Below are 19502 nucleotides of genomic sequence, written 5' to 3'. Positions count from 1 at the left end.
ATGTCCCTCCATACAACACAGTGTTGTCTCAATATATTGAGGGGCCAAAAGACTCTTGAAGCATCACCACGCTCCTTCACGTGTCAAAAACCTGTCTTAAAGGGCAGCCTGAACAAAGACAAAGTACAAATTTGTAAAAGAACTGCAAGGCCCAGCGCATTTGTTCAGATTACTTACTTTCTTGTATCAATTGACAATTTTAGAGGGGCTGCACTTCTGTACAACGCCAAACAAGCTAACTCATCACCTACGGCTGTGGCACTAAGGCATTACAGTAATTCGGAGCGTCTGAAGTGCGACAGCACGGAGCACAGCAGAGCAGCTTTCTCCACCACTCTTGTCACACAGCGATCTTTTCTGCATGCTGTCCCTTCAGGGAAGTTCCGAGTGCGTGACGACTGACTACATGCAGCTGCGTGCCTACTGCCCCCTGGGCAATATTCCCTTCCCACCTTGGTTAATCCTTGTCAGTGGCATATGCTGGACCACTATGCACGAGCAAAAGTAGCTGACAGGTGATTTTCCATCGCATTGCAAGCTATGCATCGCTCCATTCCGTACATTTACATGAACACTGGACAACAACTTCACACAGACATTTGTTATCATCCACACTTTGTTGAGTACATCCCAAAATGAATTTTAAATGTAATATTGAAATGAATACTGCAAATCATGGCTTTTCTCAGAAAGCCAAGTTTACACCAAAATTCTTCTTTAATACGAGCTCTCCATTTAAACGGATATATTTCTTCAGTACCCATAAATGAACATATTCTCCTTTTGGATAGTGCTATGCTTTAAATTAGTGTTGCATAAATACCGTTACCTTTTTTGGTGAAAAACTCCTTGGAATATTTCCCCAACATAGCGTATTTTCGAGGGATTTTTCCCAGCAGTTCAATGATCAATGCTATGTGGTCTGCATTGGAGAACATTGCCAGCAAAACAGAAACATACAACAGTTTAATCAGTACATTGCATGCACACACTAACACTGGCCCGGTACAGACAGAAATAGATTGATCCTGGTAAAAAAAGATACGTGCACACTGTTCAGTGGCTAATTTGGAAAGATGCTTTCAGCAAAACTTCCTTCTGAAAACAATATTTGAGTATCAGCTGCTACAAACAAGTTTTGCTATGTAATTTAAAATGTACCAATATTTCCAGAACTTTTAGCTAAAAAAAAAAAAAAAAAAAAAAAAATTATAAAATTTTGTCACAGATTCCTGCATGTTTTGTTTTTCCAAAAGAAATTTTTGTTGCGTGATTTCAGGAAATGTTCCTCAGTGGGACATCTACAACCAGCAACAGCAATTCCACTTCTGTCTGCATCACGGCACCTTTCAAAAAGAAGAGGTACTACCTCTGCGATTGAAGAATTCCCGAGAATATTTTCCAGATAGAGCAAAGTGCCTTGGGATATTGCCTAGCAGCTCTATGATGTGTGCTATGTGGTCTATGAGGGAGAGAAAAAAAGGATACGGGAGTGGAAGGGGCAGGGAAAGGATGGGATAAAAAAGAAGAGGAAAGAAACTGGAATTAGTAAAAAATCAGAAATAGTTTCAAATCAACAATGTTTGCAGCAAATCCATGCAGAGGTTTCCAGGATCAGCAGAGCTCTGGCATCATTAGTAGCATTTAGGAACAATGAATGATGCCCACATTACCACTGCAAAGAGCATTTACAAGCAAACAAGCATGAAAATGGACAGGTATACAGATGGAAGCAGGAGTTAATTCTGATTTTAAAAAAAAATTAGTATTTGCCCAATTCAAATAAAAATACACAACGTAGACATTATTCCAGTGTCACTCTTATAAAGAGAAAATACTATAAACTTCAGATCTGTCGTTTCTTTTCTAAACTAAAATGTTGTTATTCTCAATCAGGTTTCCACACATATGCAATCTTACAAGAAGGGCAGTTTAATTCCTTCAGGCAGTTGTTAAGTAGATGAGTATCTGCAGAAGGCAGTTTTTGCCCACCCACTGCTAGTGATGGAACTTAAAACTAAAAAGAAAAAAATCATATTTATATTCTGAAAACAATGTGTATGAACAGTTCACTCAAATACAAAACTTAACTCCACTCTAAGCTCACTGGAAATTTAAGAGGAGTGTGAAAATACGTACAAACTCATACAACAGCTCAAAAGATTCATACCTTCATCCCTGGAATAGTCTTCACCAGAGTGTGGTTCAAACAAATAATCTCCAGTCGCAAGCTCAAAAGCCTATAATATAACAGACATATTTATGGGTATTTCAGAAGTAATTTCTAATCTTAAGATGTCAGCAAAACGTCACAACTATCTGAGAACCAAGAGGGAATTAACATTCGAAGTTCAAGGGCTACAAGTGGATCTGAGACTGAGGACAGGCCACTTACCTGGGGACCGTCATTCCCGCAGTGCAGCGACAGCACGAGCCCCGGCTCAGCAAAGAGCCCCCGTTCAGCCCCGAGCGCCCCCGTCACTACCAGAGGCTGGAGGTTTGGACACGGGCAGCACACCCGAGCCCCAAGCGTCCCCACCTACTCAACCAGGATGAACAAAGGAGACGGACAAGGAGTGTGGAACTGCAGTCCCTTCCCCGGCAAGCCCTGGAGCTCCACCAGCTGACCAAGGAGCACTTCCCGGGAGACAGCGAACAGCACCTGGCAGCAGAGGAAGCGATTCCGCACCGATCGGCTGCAGGAGGTGTGAAGGGGGCACCGGTGTAAGCTGATATTAAACGTGTTTTACCTACCAATGTGCCGTCTTGTTGATCGTGTTAAATATGTGTAAGTTAATGAAGCTGAGAGAGAGGTATTTCTAAATATATGAAAAACAGCTACATTTCTAACTGAAGGCTAATTATCCGTCAGCTTGCATGGTGGGGACCGAAATAAAAAAAAAAAATCAGAATCAGAAATAAAAAAAGAATCAGAAAAAAACCCCATTTAGAACTACAATTAATCACTTGAAATTAGAAAACAGGGTAAGGTTCCTTGATGACTCTAAATCTGGAAAGTTTTTTTTAAAAAAGTATTCTTGTTGAATCAGAAGTCATCAAAGTAAATACTGCAATCAGGGGGTAAAATAGTGAGACTGACATTGATGAAGGAATCCAGAGCACACACCATGATGACTGATTCTTTCGGGACACTGCAACGCTTCGACGGGATGCTAACCCCTATGTTAGGTCAGGACAAAACTGAGTTTCTCTTCATGGGTGTAATGCACATTAAATGTCACAAAGCACTGAAAAAACTATGACAGCCCATACTTGTGCACAATCATGGATTCACCTAGCCTAATTTGTTAAAACTCTTCTCTTTCTGTTCTGGATCACCAATTACCCAAGAAACCACAGGAATCTAATTCTTTCCAGGTGGTTTACTCAAACTATTTTCCATCTCCAAAACCAGGGAAAAGATCTGATCCAGAAAATCATTCCAAAAATCAGGCAGAACTTCCTGGCACATTTCTGGGATGGGATTTCACTCTGTTAGAACATTTACTACAAAATATTTGTCTCCTAAAAATATACATGCTTCTGTTCCAATTTGTAGTCTGGAGTTGTTAAATATACCTGCAAATTTAGACTATTTATGGGCACTTGGCTTTTTCAAGCTGGGAACTGCAGTGCCATCCAAGTGGGCTACAGCCAAAATAATTCATTGCCATCACACACAGCAGCCAAGAAAGCAAGAATGCCCCTTGTTGACACTGATCCTATGAGTGGACCTTTAGCTTCTAAAGTCACCATCACTGGTAAGAAGTCATCCATTCTTTTTCTTACTCTACTCTTGGATCAAGTTTTCATTTTACAGCTTAAAGAAAAAAAAAATAAAAATGAAGGACTTTAATAAATTACCAGGTATTTGGACCAAAGAAATTTTTAGAGTAGCGAGAAGAGATCACTGGTAGAGGTCTCTAACACAACGTGGAGAATATTGTTATTCTCTTGAGATAAGACTGAGAAGCCCCAAGAGTCCCCTCTGTATCTCACGGCAATATATTCGCTGGAAGAGCTGGACCATGCTGATGGGGCCGATTTCTGAGGACACTGAGAAACTCACTGCTGTAATTAACACAGGTTCCTGGAGAACAATGGAAACGTGGTTGAATTTAGCCACAAAGGTAGACTCCAGAAGAATACAGCTTCTGTCCCAAGAAATGAAGTATTAATAGCTTGACATGTCTCTGTGGGACTACAAAGATTAAGTTGGAAAAATGGTCAAAACTGTTCATAGAGAACCACAAGAAGTAGGCATACCACTATGATACACTGAATATCAGATCAGTTTGTATATAGTAAGAGCTGCAAACGCTAACAGATTTGGGATACTTGTACCACCTTTTTGCTGAAGAGAAACTAAAGCTTTTCAAAATGATGATACCGCTGCTTTCTTCCTTTGTGTGTAGCTTTGACTCCATGCCCAGTGGGCTGGAGCCACAGCATCTCAGACACTCCATTTCCTGACTCTCTTTAAAGGTCTCTGCACCAAGAATGAAAAAAAATCTTCTGACTCGGATGCACACATGGACAGCCCAGAGACAGCCTCGCTTTTTGGGTGCTGCAATAAATATCTGCAATAATACTTCTTCGCATTCATGCAGGACAACCTCTCACAGGTTCATCTGTAGCAACCTACTAAATAGGTTTCTAGATATTTACAGGATGGATTGGCTACATAGCACAAGGTAAATGAAATCAATCGGGTCTCGTAAAAAAGAATAAATTCTTGAGCTAGGTTTTTACCATAATTTAAAAGAATCAGCATTAATAAGCACATACATAGCCATAAGAAGGACAATGACACCTCTGGATTGTATCAATCGGCATTCTTCTGCTCTTTAGGCTGATGTCCAAAGGCCCGAAGTGCCAGAAAGACCAGAAAGTGCGCGCAGTCCTGTTAATGAGTCAGTGCCACCGAAAGAAGAGCACTCTGCTGCCCGCACTCCGAGCTACGCTTCTGGCAATGCACTGCTGCTTTGGATTCCCCGAGCACTCTTCAGTGCTTACTGACACTTCGCACCCAACTGCAGGCACAACTGTAAAACTGCTCCAATTCCTAAGTCACTCCGTGATAAAATCAGGAGGTGGAGACCCTTGATGGACAGCAAGGTGAACACAGGCCAGCAGTGCACTCTTGTGGCAACGGAGGACAAACACGCACCGGGCTGTATGTAACAAGCATGTTAACAGCCCTCGGTGGGACGCGACTTCTCCTTCCCCTCAGTGAACCAGTTTGGGGCCACCAGTATGAGAGAGACCCTGCCAAAGTGGCGATAGACCAGGAAGGACTTCTAAGAGATTAGGGGGCTGGGCAGAGGATGCAGGAGGAGAGGCTGGTGGGGCCGTGTTTGTTCAGGTTGGAGAAGGGGAGAAGAAGGAGGGATGTAATTGCTGCACTCCACTGTCTGAAAGGCAGTAACAGAGAAGACCAAGATACGCTCTTCTCAATGAAAGGCCAACAGACACAAAGCGAGATGGGAAATTCCAACCAGACAAGAAGAAAAAAATCCTTCAGTGAGACTGGCTGCTCAGAAAGGCTGCGGAAATGCCATCCTGACAGATGGATTGCTCAGCTGGATGAGGCTCTGAGCAACCTCATCTAACCTTGACATTAACCTTGGTTCAAGCAGGAGGCAGACTAGTAGTGATCTCTTTCAACTTAAATTTGGCTATTATTTCTTTGATGCAAATACAAATACAGATTAACCACATTTACTTACCCGATTTCCCTTTGAAAGTATTCATTTATAAAAACTAGTTTCTTGACAGAAACTTCCAACTTTGAAATACTATGATCTTTTTTACTTAACGTTGACATTTACCTCAACAGAAATCAGCATTTCAATTATTATATGGAGATAACAAATGAGATACAGCACACAACATATGGCACAAAAGCGCAAGGCAATCATCCATCCTTACTGACTGTACTGGCAATTGCTACTTATCACTCTCCTAGGGTTATCGCAGGAAAACAGTCTAGACTGTTTTTCTCCATCTGCAGATGGAGACCCTTTCATATACATGGTCACACTGTCGCTTCTGTAGGCTCTGGAGAGGCTACGATTCCTTTTCTGCCACACAATTCTATACGAACCTACCACAACACTGAACTGTTGGCATCGCTACCATATACTGTGGATCCGTGTCTAATCACACAATTGGAAATAGCTACATTTTCACCGTGTGACAGCTGTGTACTCAATCTGGTGACTGAAAATGGATGCACGCCTAGGGAAAGCTGTCTGGGAGAGGACTGGAAGAACAATTCACTTGGACTGCATCAGCCTCCCTGAATTCCTCTTATGAAACCCCAGCCGAAAAAGGAAAAGCTATAGGCCAGAATTATTATTTTGACAGTTGAGATCTGGCTCTTGCCCAGAGTTTCTCCGCCCCAGCTGAAATGAAGAGCTGTGAATGAGAAGATTGTAACCGTTTCAAAAATAGGCTTAGTTTTAAGAATGCTGTTCCACAGGTAAGTGGGAGCATGGAAAGAAGAGGGAAAAGCTTTTTGAGATATGCATACCAACTGACAAGTCTGTTCTCCCATGGACATCTTCCTAGGCCAGGCAATGGGAAGAAAATCAAAGGACATTTTGCATGGTTACTGCATGGTGAGAAAGGCCAGTTATACACAACACCGACATGCATGGGATGCTTGAAAAAGAAACAGGTTTCTATTATTTGCTGTACTCCAGTCTTGGAATCGCGCACATGCTGAGTTGTTGCTTTGGAAAGTCAGTTTCTTTTGAAAATTATTTTCTTTTGAATGCTTCGGGCTGTCCACCCACCACCTTCAAAAAGGGTGTACAGTGATTAATACAGCATTTTCCACTGGATCTGCCTACTGAAAAATATGTGCATACTGACTTCAACAACTTCTTTTCTCTCAAGCAGATTTCTGATTTTCCATTTTTCCTAAAAATACTGCTTCTGTGCAGACTGAGGCTTGTCATCACACCTTTGGTATGTGCCACTCACACATACTAACATGATGATACTCATGATCCCATGGAGACACAATCATTTTTCCCCCCGCTTAAACACAGGAAGAGTGGTTAAGGACAGTTACCTCTCCACCCCACATTACAGGACATCACGCAAAGTAGTAAACTGGGGGCTGAACTACAAGCACTTACATGTAGGTTTAATTTTGACATCGTAAGTTACTATATTCTGCTCATTCTTCATTCTGTCCCTCCAAGTTCTCTCACAAGCACAGAAATCTCATAATAAAAAACACCGCTGTAAGCTCGCTTATCTTGTAGCAGCATCTCCCTAATTTTTAAAGCTGTTTGCCTGACCACTTTCACTTTCACCCCAGCAGTATTCTCTTTCCTCGTTTGTATTCTCTTTGGGTAGGTAAAACCACCAAGTACAATTTTTGCCTTCTTTGACCTCCTGCTGATCTACAGCTATGATCTACTTGCTAGTTCTTATTATAAAAAGAAGCTATTTCAGGAATCACAACTCACCACAAAAGCCACCTCAGATAAGTGTTGAAAAAATAGTCTTGTTAATGTCCTAGCTCATGACACAGTCATCTCCCTGCAGCTCAAACAAGGCTGTACATAATGAACAACAAAACTCAGATGATGAGACTCATCATTTCAGGTGTTTTTCCGGTTTCCAATCCAAAGAGCATAAACAAGGAAAAGCAGTGGAATTACGGTGCTTGCAGTCATATCCAGGAGCAATACAATGGGATGCCCTCTGCCAGTACTAACTCCCTTATCTTGCCAGGATTTCTTGGCAACAGCAGTGGAGTGCTGTGTTCCATCATTTTTGAGATTTAGGAAATCCTAAAGCATGCAGTGCCTATTCAGTTTCTGCTCCACAGAAAGCAGCCCTCTCAATACTGCAAACGTGGAAATTCAGCCTGATAAAATTAAACGATCAAGGCTGGTTTCAAGCCTGTCAAAGGCACTGTTGGCTCCAAATCTGTTCCCTTTTTTGAGTGAAAATGAGAGATGCACCTCCCTGTTGGCTGAACTAAAATAGGGTTTAGCACAGCAGGGGAAATTAGAATTTTCTAGAATTTAATAAATGTGGAGAGACATTCCCAGCGTCTAGCCTTCCATAACAAAAACTGAGTATCCCACTTAAATAGGCCACACTGCTAAAAGAAAAAGAAAGGGCACTGTGCAACACTCAGAGGAAGGTCACCAAAGCTGGGGGAAAAAACCTGAAGTTACACTTTGTTGCATTCTTTGCTGAGCACAGACCAAGCAAACAAGTCTATATTGCACTCCGGAAGAGCCACTGGCATCTCACTTCTTTCATTAGGCTCACAGCACACCACACACACACTGATTACAAGCCTCCAAAGATCTGTATCATCCTCTTTTCTCCCCTGCCTTCTTTTTTTTTCTTCTTTTTCTTAAAGACTCTGAGACTCAGATCACCTGCGCACAGGACTGGTGCTTGCCTGAGGATATTCACCCTCATCCTTTAAGTCTGATTCAAAGTTAACGGGCACAAGAACTGGGCCCTGCCAGATCATCAAAAACTAGAACATTTAGCTCGCAGGCTGCTGGCTTGCAACGCTACTAATTCACTGACCTAACACCAAAAGAAACAGAACTGTAAGGTCATTATCACCGAGTTATTTCTCCCTCTTTTGCTATTTGGGTAGAGTCCTTACGTGATTCTATTCATGTACGCTTCCAGCACAAGTAATCCTCATCAGAATGGCTACTCCCATACAAATAAACCAGGATTTCTTTCCTGGAAGCTGCATCAAAACCACGGAGGATGAAGCCAAAGCCATATTAACAGAGCCCAGGCGAGGAGCACACTCCACACAGACACGACACGCGTGCCTGTTTACTAGTACGCAGAGTGTTCTGGACTACTTGTGAGCCAGCCCTTTTAGCAGAGTTTGGCAGCCGTGTTGTGAAACTTAAACAATGCCCACTGAGATGAAGAACCTGACCGCAACTCTGAACCAGCAGGTCTTCTGTCAGCAAGAGCTACACAGATGGAAGAGTGAAGAGCACACCTGGATAAGTCTCTGTGAGAGTACTGGTCAGAAATCTCCAATCTGAAGCTTGTGGGTACACACGGATCTGTAAGATGTATTTGCACACAATTCCATCCAAATGAGGTCAAAATATTTTGAACCCTCTTTCAGTGCAGGTTCAGAGAAATAACTTGGTGATTCAGTTGTGTGCAAGGGTTTTAAAAGCACAACATCTCATCTTTGCTTTGATACTACCTTACTAGACTCTGCATTCACATTAATACATATCATTCGTATTAGGCACACATTTTTGCAATATGTGAATCAACATTCAGTAGAGAAAAGGAGGAAAGGAAGCTCATCCAAGGTCAAAATCATAATCACAATGAAGGACAGCATCTGCAGTACTGTAACGTGGCTCCCAATGCAAAGCCCCATGGCACCCTGCCTACCCATTCACAAACACGGTATTTCTGACAGGTGGAGACAACCAGAACAATTGCTTACCTAACCTGGACACAGCCTCAGACTTAGGTCACATAATGACATACAGCTACCCCATAACTGACAAACTTTTTCAAAACAAAAAAAATTTAGAAAAGGAGGACATTAGAAATACCATATGCAACCAATACAGAGTCAGCTGGTAGGACACTACGTCACGTGTGCCCACTGTCACACTGGGTGAAGTATGGAAGGACAGAAACTCGCGAAGAAGAAAGTCATGGCAATACTGCTGGAGCATTGGTTTCGCATAGCACTGCTTCCAAAAACGTCCTTAATGACTTTGAACTTGTACAAGCAAAGCAACACAACAAAGAAGTCTCCTTGCTCTCCTTTAAGAGTCTGGGACAACATGGCTAACAGGGTATCTGAGCTTTATTTTGGCTGAAAATAAACAACAGCTCCTGCTCTAGCAGACAGTCCTTTTGAAAACACAAGTAACAGTAAAGGTTATGGAATAAAGCCATTATTAAATATATAATTTATATAAAAATAGATACTATAAATATAAAATATAAAGTAAAATTACATACAAACCAAGAGCAAGATAACCCAGAAATGCATTTTCTGAACCACATCTAGGTACCACAAGGATTCCAGACTTGACAAAGCCAGTGGGACTACAAGGGCATTAAGACACTTTGGTACTTCACCGTTCTTGGCTGTGTTAGGGATTGGAGAGAATCAAATCATAATTTTTGAAGACAGCCTAAATAAGTTAATTGGGAGTTTGCAGTTCCACACCAGGAATGCTTCCCTGGCCATTAATCTCTCTTAGAAGTCCTCTGCAGAAAAAGCTGCTCAGGTCTTCAAGTCAATCCCTACCTCAGAGCTGTTTTCCATCTGATACAGGATCAGCACTCACAGCGCTTTGACCTGTTTTCTCAACCACACAGGATGAAAGCAGATCCCGAGGGGGTTTGAAACAACAAATTTTTGGAGTGAGCTTCAGAGACCGAACCCCACTTTTTACATGACTATACAATGACAACAACTGAATTCAACAATTGTATATCAGTGCTGTAAGATTATAAAATTTCTACTGCATTTTTAAGGGCAAAACCCCAAAGGTCTGTGGCAGAAGACATAATTCCAGTATTTCTGCTTCAAATGCTTTACTATCTTTAAAGCTTACATAACGAAAAAGCAAAAGTATAGATTTTGCATTAAGATACAGAAATTTCATAAATAATTGTGAATCTGATCTTATGATACTTTATGATACCCCTAGCGGGAGAAATGCTTTAGGCTTTTTTTTTCCCCTTGAGTCTGAGAAAGGACTCACATGAAGAAAGCACTTATGTAACATGGAAAAAATGTAAATTGTAAGGGGCTGAACAACCCTGTGTATTGTAAGACAATATTCCCGAGGTGTGATATTGCTGTGAAGTACCCCACTTTCTTTAAACACAATCCTAGATAGACTTCAGCCTTTTTTATGTGGCTTTAGCTACAAGACCCTATAAAATTAGCAGGGGATAGGTACAACTGTAAAGAAAGATAACTCTAGGGTATTCAATATCATAAGAAGGTATCAAAGTTCAACTGAGGTTTACCAAGTATCAAGCGAAAGGAACAAAAAGCCTCTATAATAATTTTGTAGTTAGTTAAGAGAAGAATCATTCAAAGAATTAAGGATCAAAACTGTGGAATATTTTCTCTGCTTTGTTTTCAATGCAATAGAAAAATTCTACATTTTGCTCCAAAATGGAAAAGTAAATTTGGAAATGGATGTTCTTTTCTGTGTACCAAGTAAAAGCTAGTATTAAACTCCAGAGAAAATATACTTGCGGTTTTACTTATGGGTTAGTTACTTCCAACACATGGCTTGTTGAGCTTATAATATCTGTAGGATTTTATGTTCCTTTCAGTCCTCCTCCTCTCCCTCTGAGCTCTGCAATTCTTCTCATCACCCACGCCTGCAAACTGTGTCTAGTATTTGAGTCTTCTCCTCCTCCTCACACACTTACTCTTTTCAGACATGTATTTGTAAAATATAAAGATTTGAATAAGTTTTCACTTTCAAAATAGACAAAGATATTTCTAAATGTATTTCCAAAACTATCTTTAATGAGAAGATGCATATAGCTTATTTGTCCTCAAATAGATACTACAAACCAAACAGTTGAATGATTAAGTTTTTACTTTTTCTATTCTTTAAAGATTTTTTTAAAAATCTGTAATTTCAGTTTTACTGTGTTAAAACGGATTCTGCAGAATGTTACTACATATTTTACTAATAAACTAAATTATTTTCAAAGTTTAGAACGTAAAGCTGTGATTTGCAAGCCTAATTTGATGAACGTTTTTTCTGCACTTGGCAAGAATTTTAAATTATTTCACTATCTGCTACTTTATGCAAGAAAAAGGAATGGAAACACAGAAAACAGTCGCATAGATTCTAAGATGGGAGGGAAACATGCAGTTGTACTACTGCAGTTAGATTTTTTTCATTTAAAATACATATGTATTTCCCTCCAAATGTGAATGTTTTTAACTAAAAGTTTAAAATGCATCAAATGAAAACTAGAAATGCCCTACAAAATAATTCCTTTTGATTACAAATGCTTGAGAAACTGAAATAAAGGGGGAAAATCATCAGCAGCTATCTGATATGACATAATTTATGATAATGTATTTGTGTGAAAATGTCAGAACCATCCTTGCCAGGTTTCCTCACTAAATAAACAACTGGTTTTAGGAGATTTATTCTTGTAAAATACACATTGTATTGTTCTTACCATACATGCTGTACTCCAGATATCAGCAGGTGTACTGTAACCTGCTCCTATTAAAACCTCTATGGATCTATATTGTCTTGTCTGGATGTCTTCTGTGAAGTGTTTATGCTAAAATAGAAAGAACCACATTAATGCAAAAAAAAAATTAATTAAAAGGCCTATTCTAAATAGTGAAGGCTAAACAGCTAAAATGATGTAGTTATACTTACCACCCAGCAGGCATTCCCCAGGTCAGCAATTTTAACTCTAATTTTATCTGCATTTCTTGGGTCCAGTGGATTTACCAGTAAGTCAGCAGCACGAGTTTTTGCTAACACAAGCAAAATGCAGAACAGTTAGTATTTTGAGCACCCTATTCAATATCTCTAAGCAGTTTTGCCTTGACATTTCATCCAGTTCTGTAATACATTAAAGGCATCAAAATAGTTTGCTGAATGTTACAAGAAATTAGAACAACATAAATAGGGTTTCTTACCTTGATGTATAAATATCCTTACACATTTCAAGTGCAAATTTTTGCATTCTTTAACTGCCGAATTACTATTATTAGAATATCCAGAGGATCTTGTAAGCAAAAACAGCGCATGTATTTCCAATAACAGACAGAAAATGTTAAAACTCAGACTCCCAAGAAATCCACATGAAAGATAAGTTATTGGAACAGTTCGGTTGAGAAAATAAATCCTACACTTCCACTTTTGGCTAAGGTAAATAATTTATCCTTTTTAAAAAAAAAATCTGTCCCAAAGGGAAGACAACTCACAAAACCATGGCTAATTTGGGAGACTAGGGGACTGTCACTGATTTCACAAATAATTCAGCATTGAACCAAAGTTCTCTGAAGGTCCTACTTGCATTGAGCATGATTCAGATTAAAAGGGCAGAACTAATTAATCCTGCAATCTTTAGAGGCTCTCGGGACACTGATGACCCTAACATATGACAGTGAAAGACTGCCACTTTTATTTGTTTTGACATACCACCTGCTAGCTCCTAAACTGCACTGGAAAGAAAGAAGATTGACTTGAACATGGAAGATAAAACCAGGTATCACAGATCATATAGCAGTAGAGGATTGATTTCAGTTTCCTTGCCCTAAAGCTAAAAAGACTAAATTGGAAACTGGTGAATGACTTACTAGATCCAAAAGGCGCCTGGGACTCCAGTGGGATACAATGATCTGTTAAACTGAAGTAAGAATTGGAAGAGGAAAATACACCAGGCATGGGACAAGGAGAAAAAATACAGGATGTCTAATGGTGAGTTCAGAGTGACTAAAATCAGATGAGGATCTTCAGCTGCTGGGACAGCAAGCCTGAATGGACCATCAGGGCACTGAAATATGGGCCAACCAGAAAAGAAAGTGGCAGGATCCACCAGGGAGAGAAGGAAAGATAAGACAAGACTGAACAGCAGAAGACAGAAGGAACAGTGACCTCAACAAAACAGTCCTCTAAAAAAGCTGGAACAGAGTCCAAGACTCCAGCTTAAAAAAAGCACCAACTCAGGGCGTAAAAGTAAAATACACTGAGACAGTAAGGTTGCAATCCAGCATTTAGAAGACAGGAATATTAACGTCTTCCCTTATGAGTGTGCTGCATCGTACAGTTGAATTTTTTTAGAAACACCGTCACATGCATTATTCAAGAAATAACAGGACCTTTCTCAATTCAGTAGCCCTGGCAAAAAGGTAATAAAAAAGAAAGATAGTGCTAGATAAATCCTTCCCACACATTTGTTGAAGGTGAAGGACTGAAGTAAATAATGCGGTATGAAGAGGGAAAAAGGCCTCATCAGCAAGACATGCGAATATGACGTTAGGAAACAGCTTTCTTCAACCTTCTTGTAACAGAGGGACCCCTTACACAGTAATAGGCAAGTGCCTACACATCTGCTTTTCTCAGGAACTCATGCAGTTTATGTCCCATATTTTCCGAGACATGAATATGAGACCTTCAATTTTGAATTTGACAAACATGCATCAATCACAAGTGAAAGTGCAGTCAAAAGGAGCATACTTTTCGTAAGTACTCTCAAAAAAAAACATCCAAAGGAGCTCATTCTGAGCACAAAATTAGTGAGCATTTCTGATTTTCATTTTTGTGTGTCCTAGTTCCATAAAATAGAAGTATCGCCTCCTCTTCTCACAGTCTCAGCACAACGGTATACTTAGTAAACATTCAAACACTGAAATGAGGAGAAGAGTCATGAGCAAATTAATAGATCTGTCTTAGGGGCATTTGGTCACACGGTGAAAACTTGAAAAAGATAAAAACTTAATAGCTGTTCATCCACTGAACACAAATTGGTCCGTGCACTGACTGAGGCAAGTATCCTGAAAAAATCAAGTGAGACCATGTTACTTAATAATGTATAACAATGCCTAGACAGAGAGGAACAAATAAAAGTCTACTTCTATACAAGAAAAGGGCACTAAAGTTATAGTGAAAAAGTAGCACCTTTTAAAAATACTGAGTAGCCTGCAACTCTTGTATCTTTCTTCTTTCTAAATACCTTAATCTGTTTTATTACTCTTTAACCCAACATCATCAGTGGTGCCATTAATAATGTTTAGCTTTTCCTCCTTCTGCGGAAGAAGTGAGCTATGGATGCATTTACTATCTTTCTTCTTTCTTTGTACAAAAGGTCTGTAAATTGCTCCTGGTGAGATAATATCAAGGAGGAATAAAGCAGGTTTGTTTCTCCAGCTATGGAGATAAGCTGCTCCCATGATGACAAAACCAGCTTTACTCTCTGGAGGCATGAGGATTTTACACATCACCCCAGGAAACCAGCAGCAGAGGCTTTCTGCCTATATACTGTCAGCAGCACAAAGGAAGAGGCTATAAAGCATCTAGCAACCTCCTGTACATGGTTTCAGGGACTACAAAGTATAAGGAGATGGACTGGAAGACTTATTTGTCTGGATCTTGACATTTTCCAGAAATACAGCTCTACTCAGTTGTATTTTACTTCACATTTCTTGCCTACCTGCAGATTCCGTTACCTGTCAGACTCTAATAAACTGTGTGAATTGTTCTTCTAAAGTCTTAAACCAACAAATACACTTGACCGTACTTTTCAACACATCACTATTTAAATTCAGTAATTCCATCTGGGACAATGCTGATGGCAGGCTTAGTGATCTTCTCCCTAAGCCATCTCTTTTTTTTTTTCTATCCACTTACACATTTAGTCTCTCAGTATTTTCTTCATTGAAGCTGAAACCCATATATTTATCATTTAGCCACAGGCACTATAAATAAAACCTATGTGTAATACACTGAAGCTATTTAATTTAATGGCAAAAATCCAGCTCTTTGCAATGAAACAAAGATTTCACCTTCCATGTCTTCAAGAAACAGGATTTACAGGCAAAAGGTCTGGATCTGAGCAGCTCTGGTGGCCAGAATTTAAATGTCCAAAACCATGCCGAATATAGAAAAACCATAACGAGTTGAGGGTTGGCAACATGCCTTGTAGAGACAAAGACTTCATCTTGCTAAGTTTTAGTAAAAGGCTAAGACAGGAACAGTTTCAAACAGGAAAGAACCATTAATGAATGACTACACAGCATATCACAGAATTTTTTAATATGACTGAGAAAAGATAAAACAAGAAGTAACAAATAGAAGCTGCGGCTAGACAAATCCAAACTTGCTATAGTTCTTCTGAAACAATTCTGAGTAGAGACCAGTGGAACACACTTCAGCCACACTAGATTTTTTATCATTTCATTTGTCCAAATAAAGATCAGGTATCTTTTTAGAAAATATGTTTTAAGCCAAAAACAAAGGTTACTGGGCTTAATAGATGGTGTATTTCTGGCTTGTTATAAAAGGAAGTCAGATTACATGATCTCATGATCACCTTCTCCCCTTAAACTATGGGAATAATGCCTACTTGCAACTATAAACTTTCTTTCCTCTTTCCTGTGTAGACTTATCTGTCAATGTGAATATTTCATCTACAGTAACTTGCTTAATACCCTTAAAAACAAGTTCAGTGCGTGTGCACGTTCAAAATCACAGTTCTGTGTTCCTCTTAAAATTTAAGATGGAAATTCGTTTGACTTTAACAAGAATGCTTTCGCATTGTGTTTCAAGCTGCATCAATCAAACTCCCAAGTTTGAATGCAAGAAAAATATCCAATTCACTTAAAGTAAACTTAGCTAAGCTATTGCCTTTAATTATACAATCACATTTTTTTCTTAACTACTGGCTTTTTCTATTGCACTTAGTGGCTGCCTTTTTTTTTTTTTTAATGTAATACATGCTACTAGACAAAAGTCTTCCATCGACTCAAATCAAAAGTGTTCTTTCCCCCCTGTATTTATAAAAGCCATTCAAAACTAATACATTTGCTTTTCCTTGAAACCTGGTCCTAGGAGGTCAAAATTCACCAGAACGCTTTTGGACCAAACTAACTTACGCACCTCTTCTCCATTTCTAGATATCTGCTCTGCCTTTTTGCCAAAAGTCTTTACAGATGAAATACCAAGTTTAAAATAATCATAACTGAGATTTTGCATTTGTACAATGTATGATTCAATGAGCAAAATATTCAGTGTAGACATAACCAAGAACATGAAGTCAGCCAGCAATGCAAAAAGGCTTCCCAGTAGCGGGCTGCAGCTGTAACCCAGCCCTAGCTATGGTTAATCTGACCCCATGATCCAGCTCCCTCCCCAAGTCTGGGGAGTGCCTAGGAAAGAGAGCATCTGGGAGCAGGCTGCACAGATTCCTCTGCCTGCAGAGGCTGGCACACAGGCACCATCTTTTCAGTGGGCACTCTTCAGACTCAAGCACGAAGCAGGCCCGGACATGAGTAGGTTTGACACACACCCAGAAACTCAAAATGTTTAAAACACTTCACCTGTAGGTACAGAAAAATCACCATCACTGAGAAGTGCTAGACCTAGCATTCAAAGTCAGGGAAATGGTGTGGTAAAGAGTTCTTGGTGGTTACTGAAAGGTCCTTCTGTGTTACTGAAAGAAGTGTGTGACAGCTGACCCATAAGGCTTGGTATTGATTTTTCATCAAAAATCCCCAAACAAATAAAAAGTAAAATCTGCATATATGTGTCACTGACCACAGGTAAAACACATATGTAAGGTTTAACTACTCATTCTACAAAAGATATCACCTACAGCTCCAAGAGACTTCAAGCATGGTGTACTGCACTTAAAGAGGAATACTCACTTTTTGGCAAATCCCCAGTGCTTGAAGCTGAAACTGTTCTGCTCCTGTCGTGAGATGGGCTGCTCTCCTCTCTTTCGGTTACAGTTGATCCTTCAGAAACAGCAGAACCACAAGCTACAGATTCTAGAGCCCCAGAGAACACTGAGGCTGAAAATTCAGAGAACTGTGACTCGGGAATTTTATGACGTCCATTTGGCAATTCACCATTAAACTGTTCATAGGAGCTGCTATAAGAGTAATCACTTTTTGCATTTGGCTCATCAAGATTATACTCCTCTGGGTTTGGATACTCCTCTTCTTCCTCATCTTCATCTTCAATCTGTTGTTCCAATAGGAATGGGCCGTTCACAATATGGCCATTTGTTTTGGGGGATTCTATCCACTTAGGGTCTGTAGGGTCAGTGTTGACAAGTTCCTGCTCAACATCATCATCTTTTTCAGTGTTTTCTTTCTCTGTGTCTTCTTTCTCATCCTGATCTTCTGCTTCACCTGGAAAATTTCAACGATCAACACATTAGATTATACATCAATATACCATTTTTAAATTAGGCATTCATAATTCTTAAATCTTTAGTTGACTAGTTGACTCCTGACATACCACACAAGGAAAGACTGATTTGAAATACTGCAATATGCAAAGCATTTAAAACCTAAATTAAAGGCGAAAGAAAGAATAAGGCTGTGGGAAAAAACTAAATAATGGGAAGTGGTTCAGAAGGGAACAATTCAGCAGAGAAGAATGTTATGAAGGGAAGGTATATGATGTCCTGAAAGCAAGCTTTACAAATCTGTAATTCAATCTGTGTCGAACAGGGAGTCATCATAGAAGCAGGAAAATACGCAGTAAGAGCAGAACAAAACTAAACAAACCAAACAACAGTCTCAGTAGTTACGTTTTAATCAGAATCAGAGAGAGTTGACAAGAAAACCCAGGGAAGCCAGAATAGAACTGGCCCACAACAATTCTGCTCCAAATCACAAAGGCTAAATAAGAATTTTAAGAAGACATTTAAAAAAAATTTAGTGACAAACCTGCCATTATTATTACCTGATAGATCATTACAACAAACATTTAACAAGAAAAGACGAAAGCAATGATGACTCTAAGTACATTAATGTTACAGAATACAACTTCATCGTTTTTCTTCTGTCTCACCAAGATACTTGGCTATGCCACTTAATGTGGTATGACAACTGACTGTTCTGCTGAACTTTCTGTGCTCTTTTGTGGGATTTGATAGCTAGATCGCTATCCATGTTTTTCTTCACTTCTATAGTAGGATTGGCTTTTCTTTCCCTTTCTAGACTTTGTAGTTACCATTTTACCTACAGGAGGAAATGAAACTTAATGATCTAGGACAGTATGGAGATTTTGTTCATTGCACCAGATGTAATGCTGCAATTACTTTCCCCTCTGAAACAGTAAATTCAGGGTCAATAAAAGCAGGTAATACTAACCATCATCGTTACCAGGTTCTTCATCTACTACCTCTTCTATATCAGCTGTTTTTAGTTTCACCTCTGGGTGGTACTCATCTTCTTGTTCATTTGATGGCACAGCTGAGGTTACATTTTCTTCTATTTTTTTCCTTTCAGCTTCTCGCTCTAGTTCTTCTATTTCCTGCAGGCGTTTTTCTAACAGCTCAGCTTGTCTCTTCTGTTTTTTCTTCAGTTTTTTCTTTTTGTTTTTGGATATTTTTCCAATCTGAAATATTAATACAAGCAAAAGAAAACAAAGGGGAAAAAACCACCTCATTCTCAAGGCATCTTACACCGAATTCACCTGCAGTATGATTACGTTTTACTTGAAAATACTGGATGGCAATTAATATAGTAAATACATTGCTTTTTCCATTTTACATCAAATCAAGAATGACGTAGGGTTAAATGAGGCAAATAAAGTTACCAAAATTGTACATAGTTATACATGCTTTTACATGGTTGTTTATTAGATACAAGAGCAAAATACATCGAAGATGTCACAGTAAAATTCCTATAATCTCAACTAGGCAAAATAATATTGAACTTCAATCTAGACTAACAGGTGATCCTGTATGTAGAAGACAGTCTGCTATCATATCTA

General features: G+C 39.4%; 1 protein-coding gene across 6 annotated transcripts in view; it reads right to left on the bottom strand.

Moving 5' to 3' along the window:
* Nucleotides 1–19502, bottom strand: part of SRPK2 (SRSF protein kinase 2) — a 147715-nt gene that overhangs the window by 7239 nt on the left and 120974 nt on the right. For 2 of the 6 annotated variants that reach the window (XM_056339531.1, XM_056339532.1), the window contains 7 exons: nt 18878–19124; nt 17420–17908; nt 12426–12526; nt 12217–12324; nt 2171–2240; nt 1370–1462; nt 831–922 (listed from right to left, as the gene is read on the bottom strand). In XM_056339531.1, coding sequence (XP_056195506.1) covers nt 831–922; nt 1370–1462; nt 2171–2240; nt 12217–12324; nt 12426–12526; nt 17420–17908; nt 18878–19124 — 1200 coding nt within the window. Of the gene's footprint in view, nt 1–829; nt 923–1369; nt 1463–2170; nt 2241–12216; nt 12325–12425; nt 12527–17419; nt 17909–18877; nt 19125–19502 lie in introns of all 6 variants that reach the window. The other 4 variants (XM_056339534.1, XM_056339536.1, XM_056339535.1 and 1 more) reach the window with 4 other exon arrangements.

This window comes from Falco biarmicus, chromosome 5 (genome assembly GCF_023638135.1).
Source record: "Falco biarmicus isolate bFalBia1 chromosome 5, bFalBia1.pri, whole genome shotgun sequence".
NCBI lineage: Eukaryota > Metazoa > Chordata > Aves > Falconiformes > Falconidae > Falco > Falco biarmicus.
The sequence above is the reverse complement of the archived record's forward strand: the minus strand, read 5'-3'. Positions and strand labels throughout refer to the sequence as shown.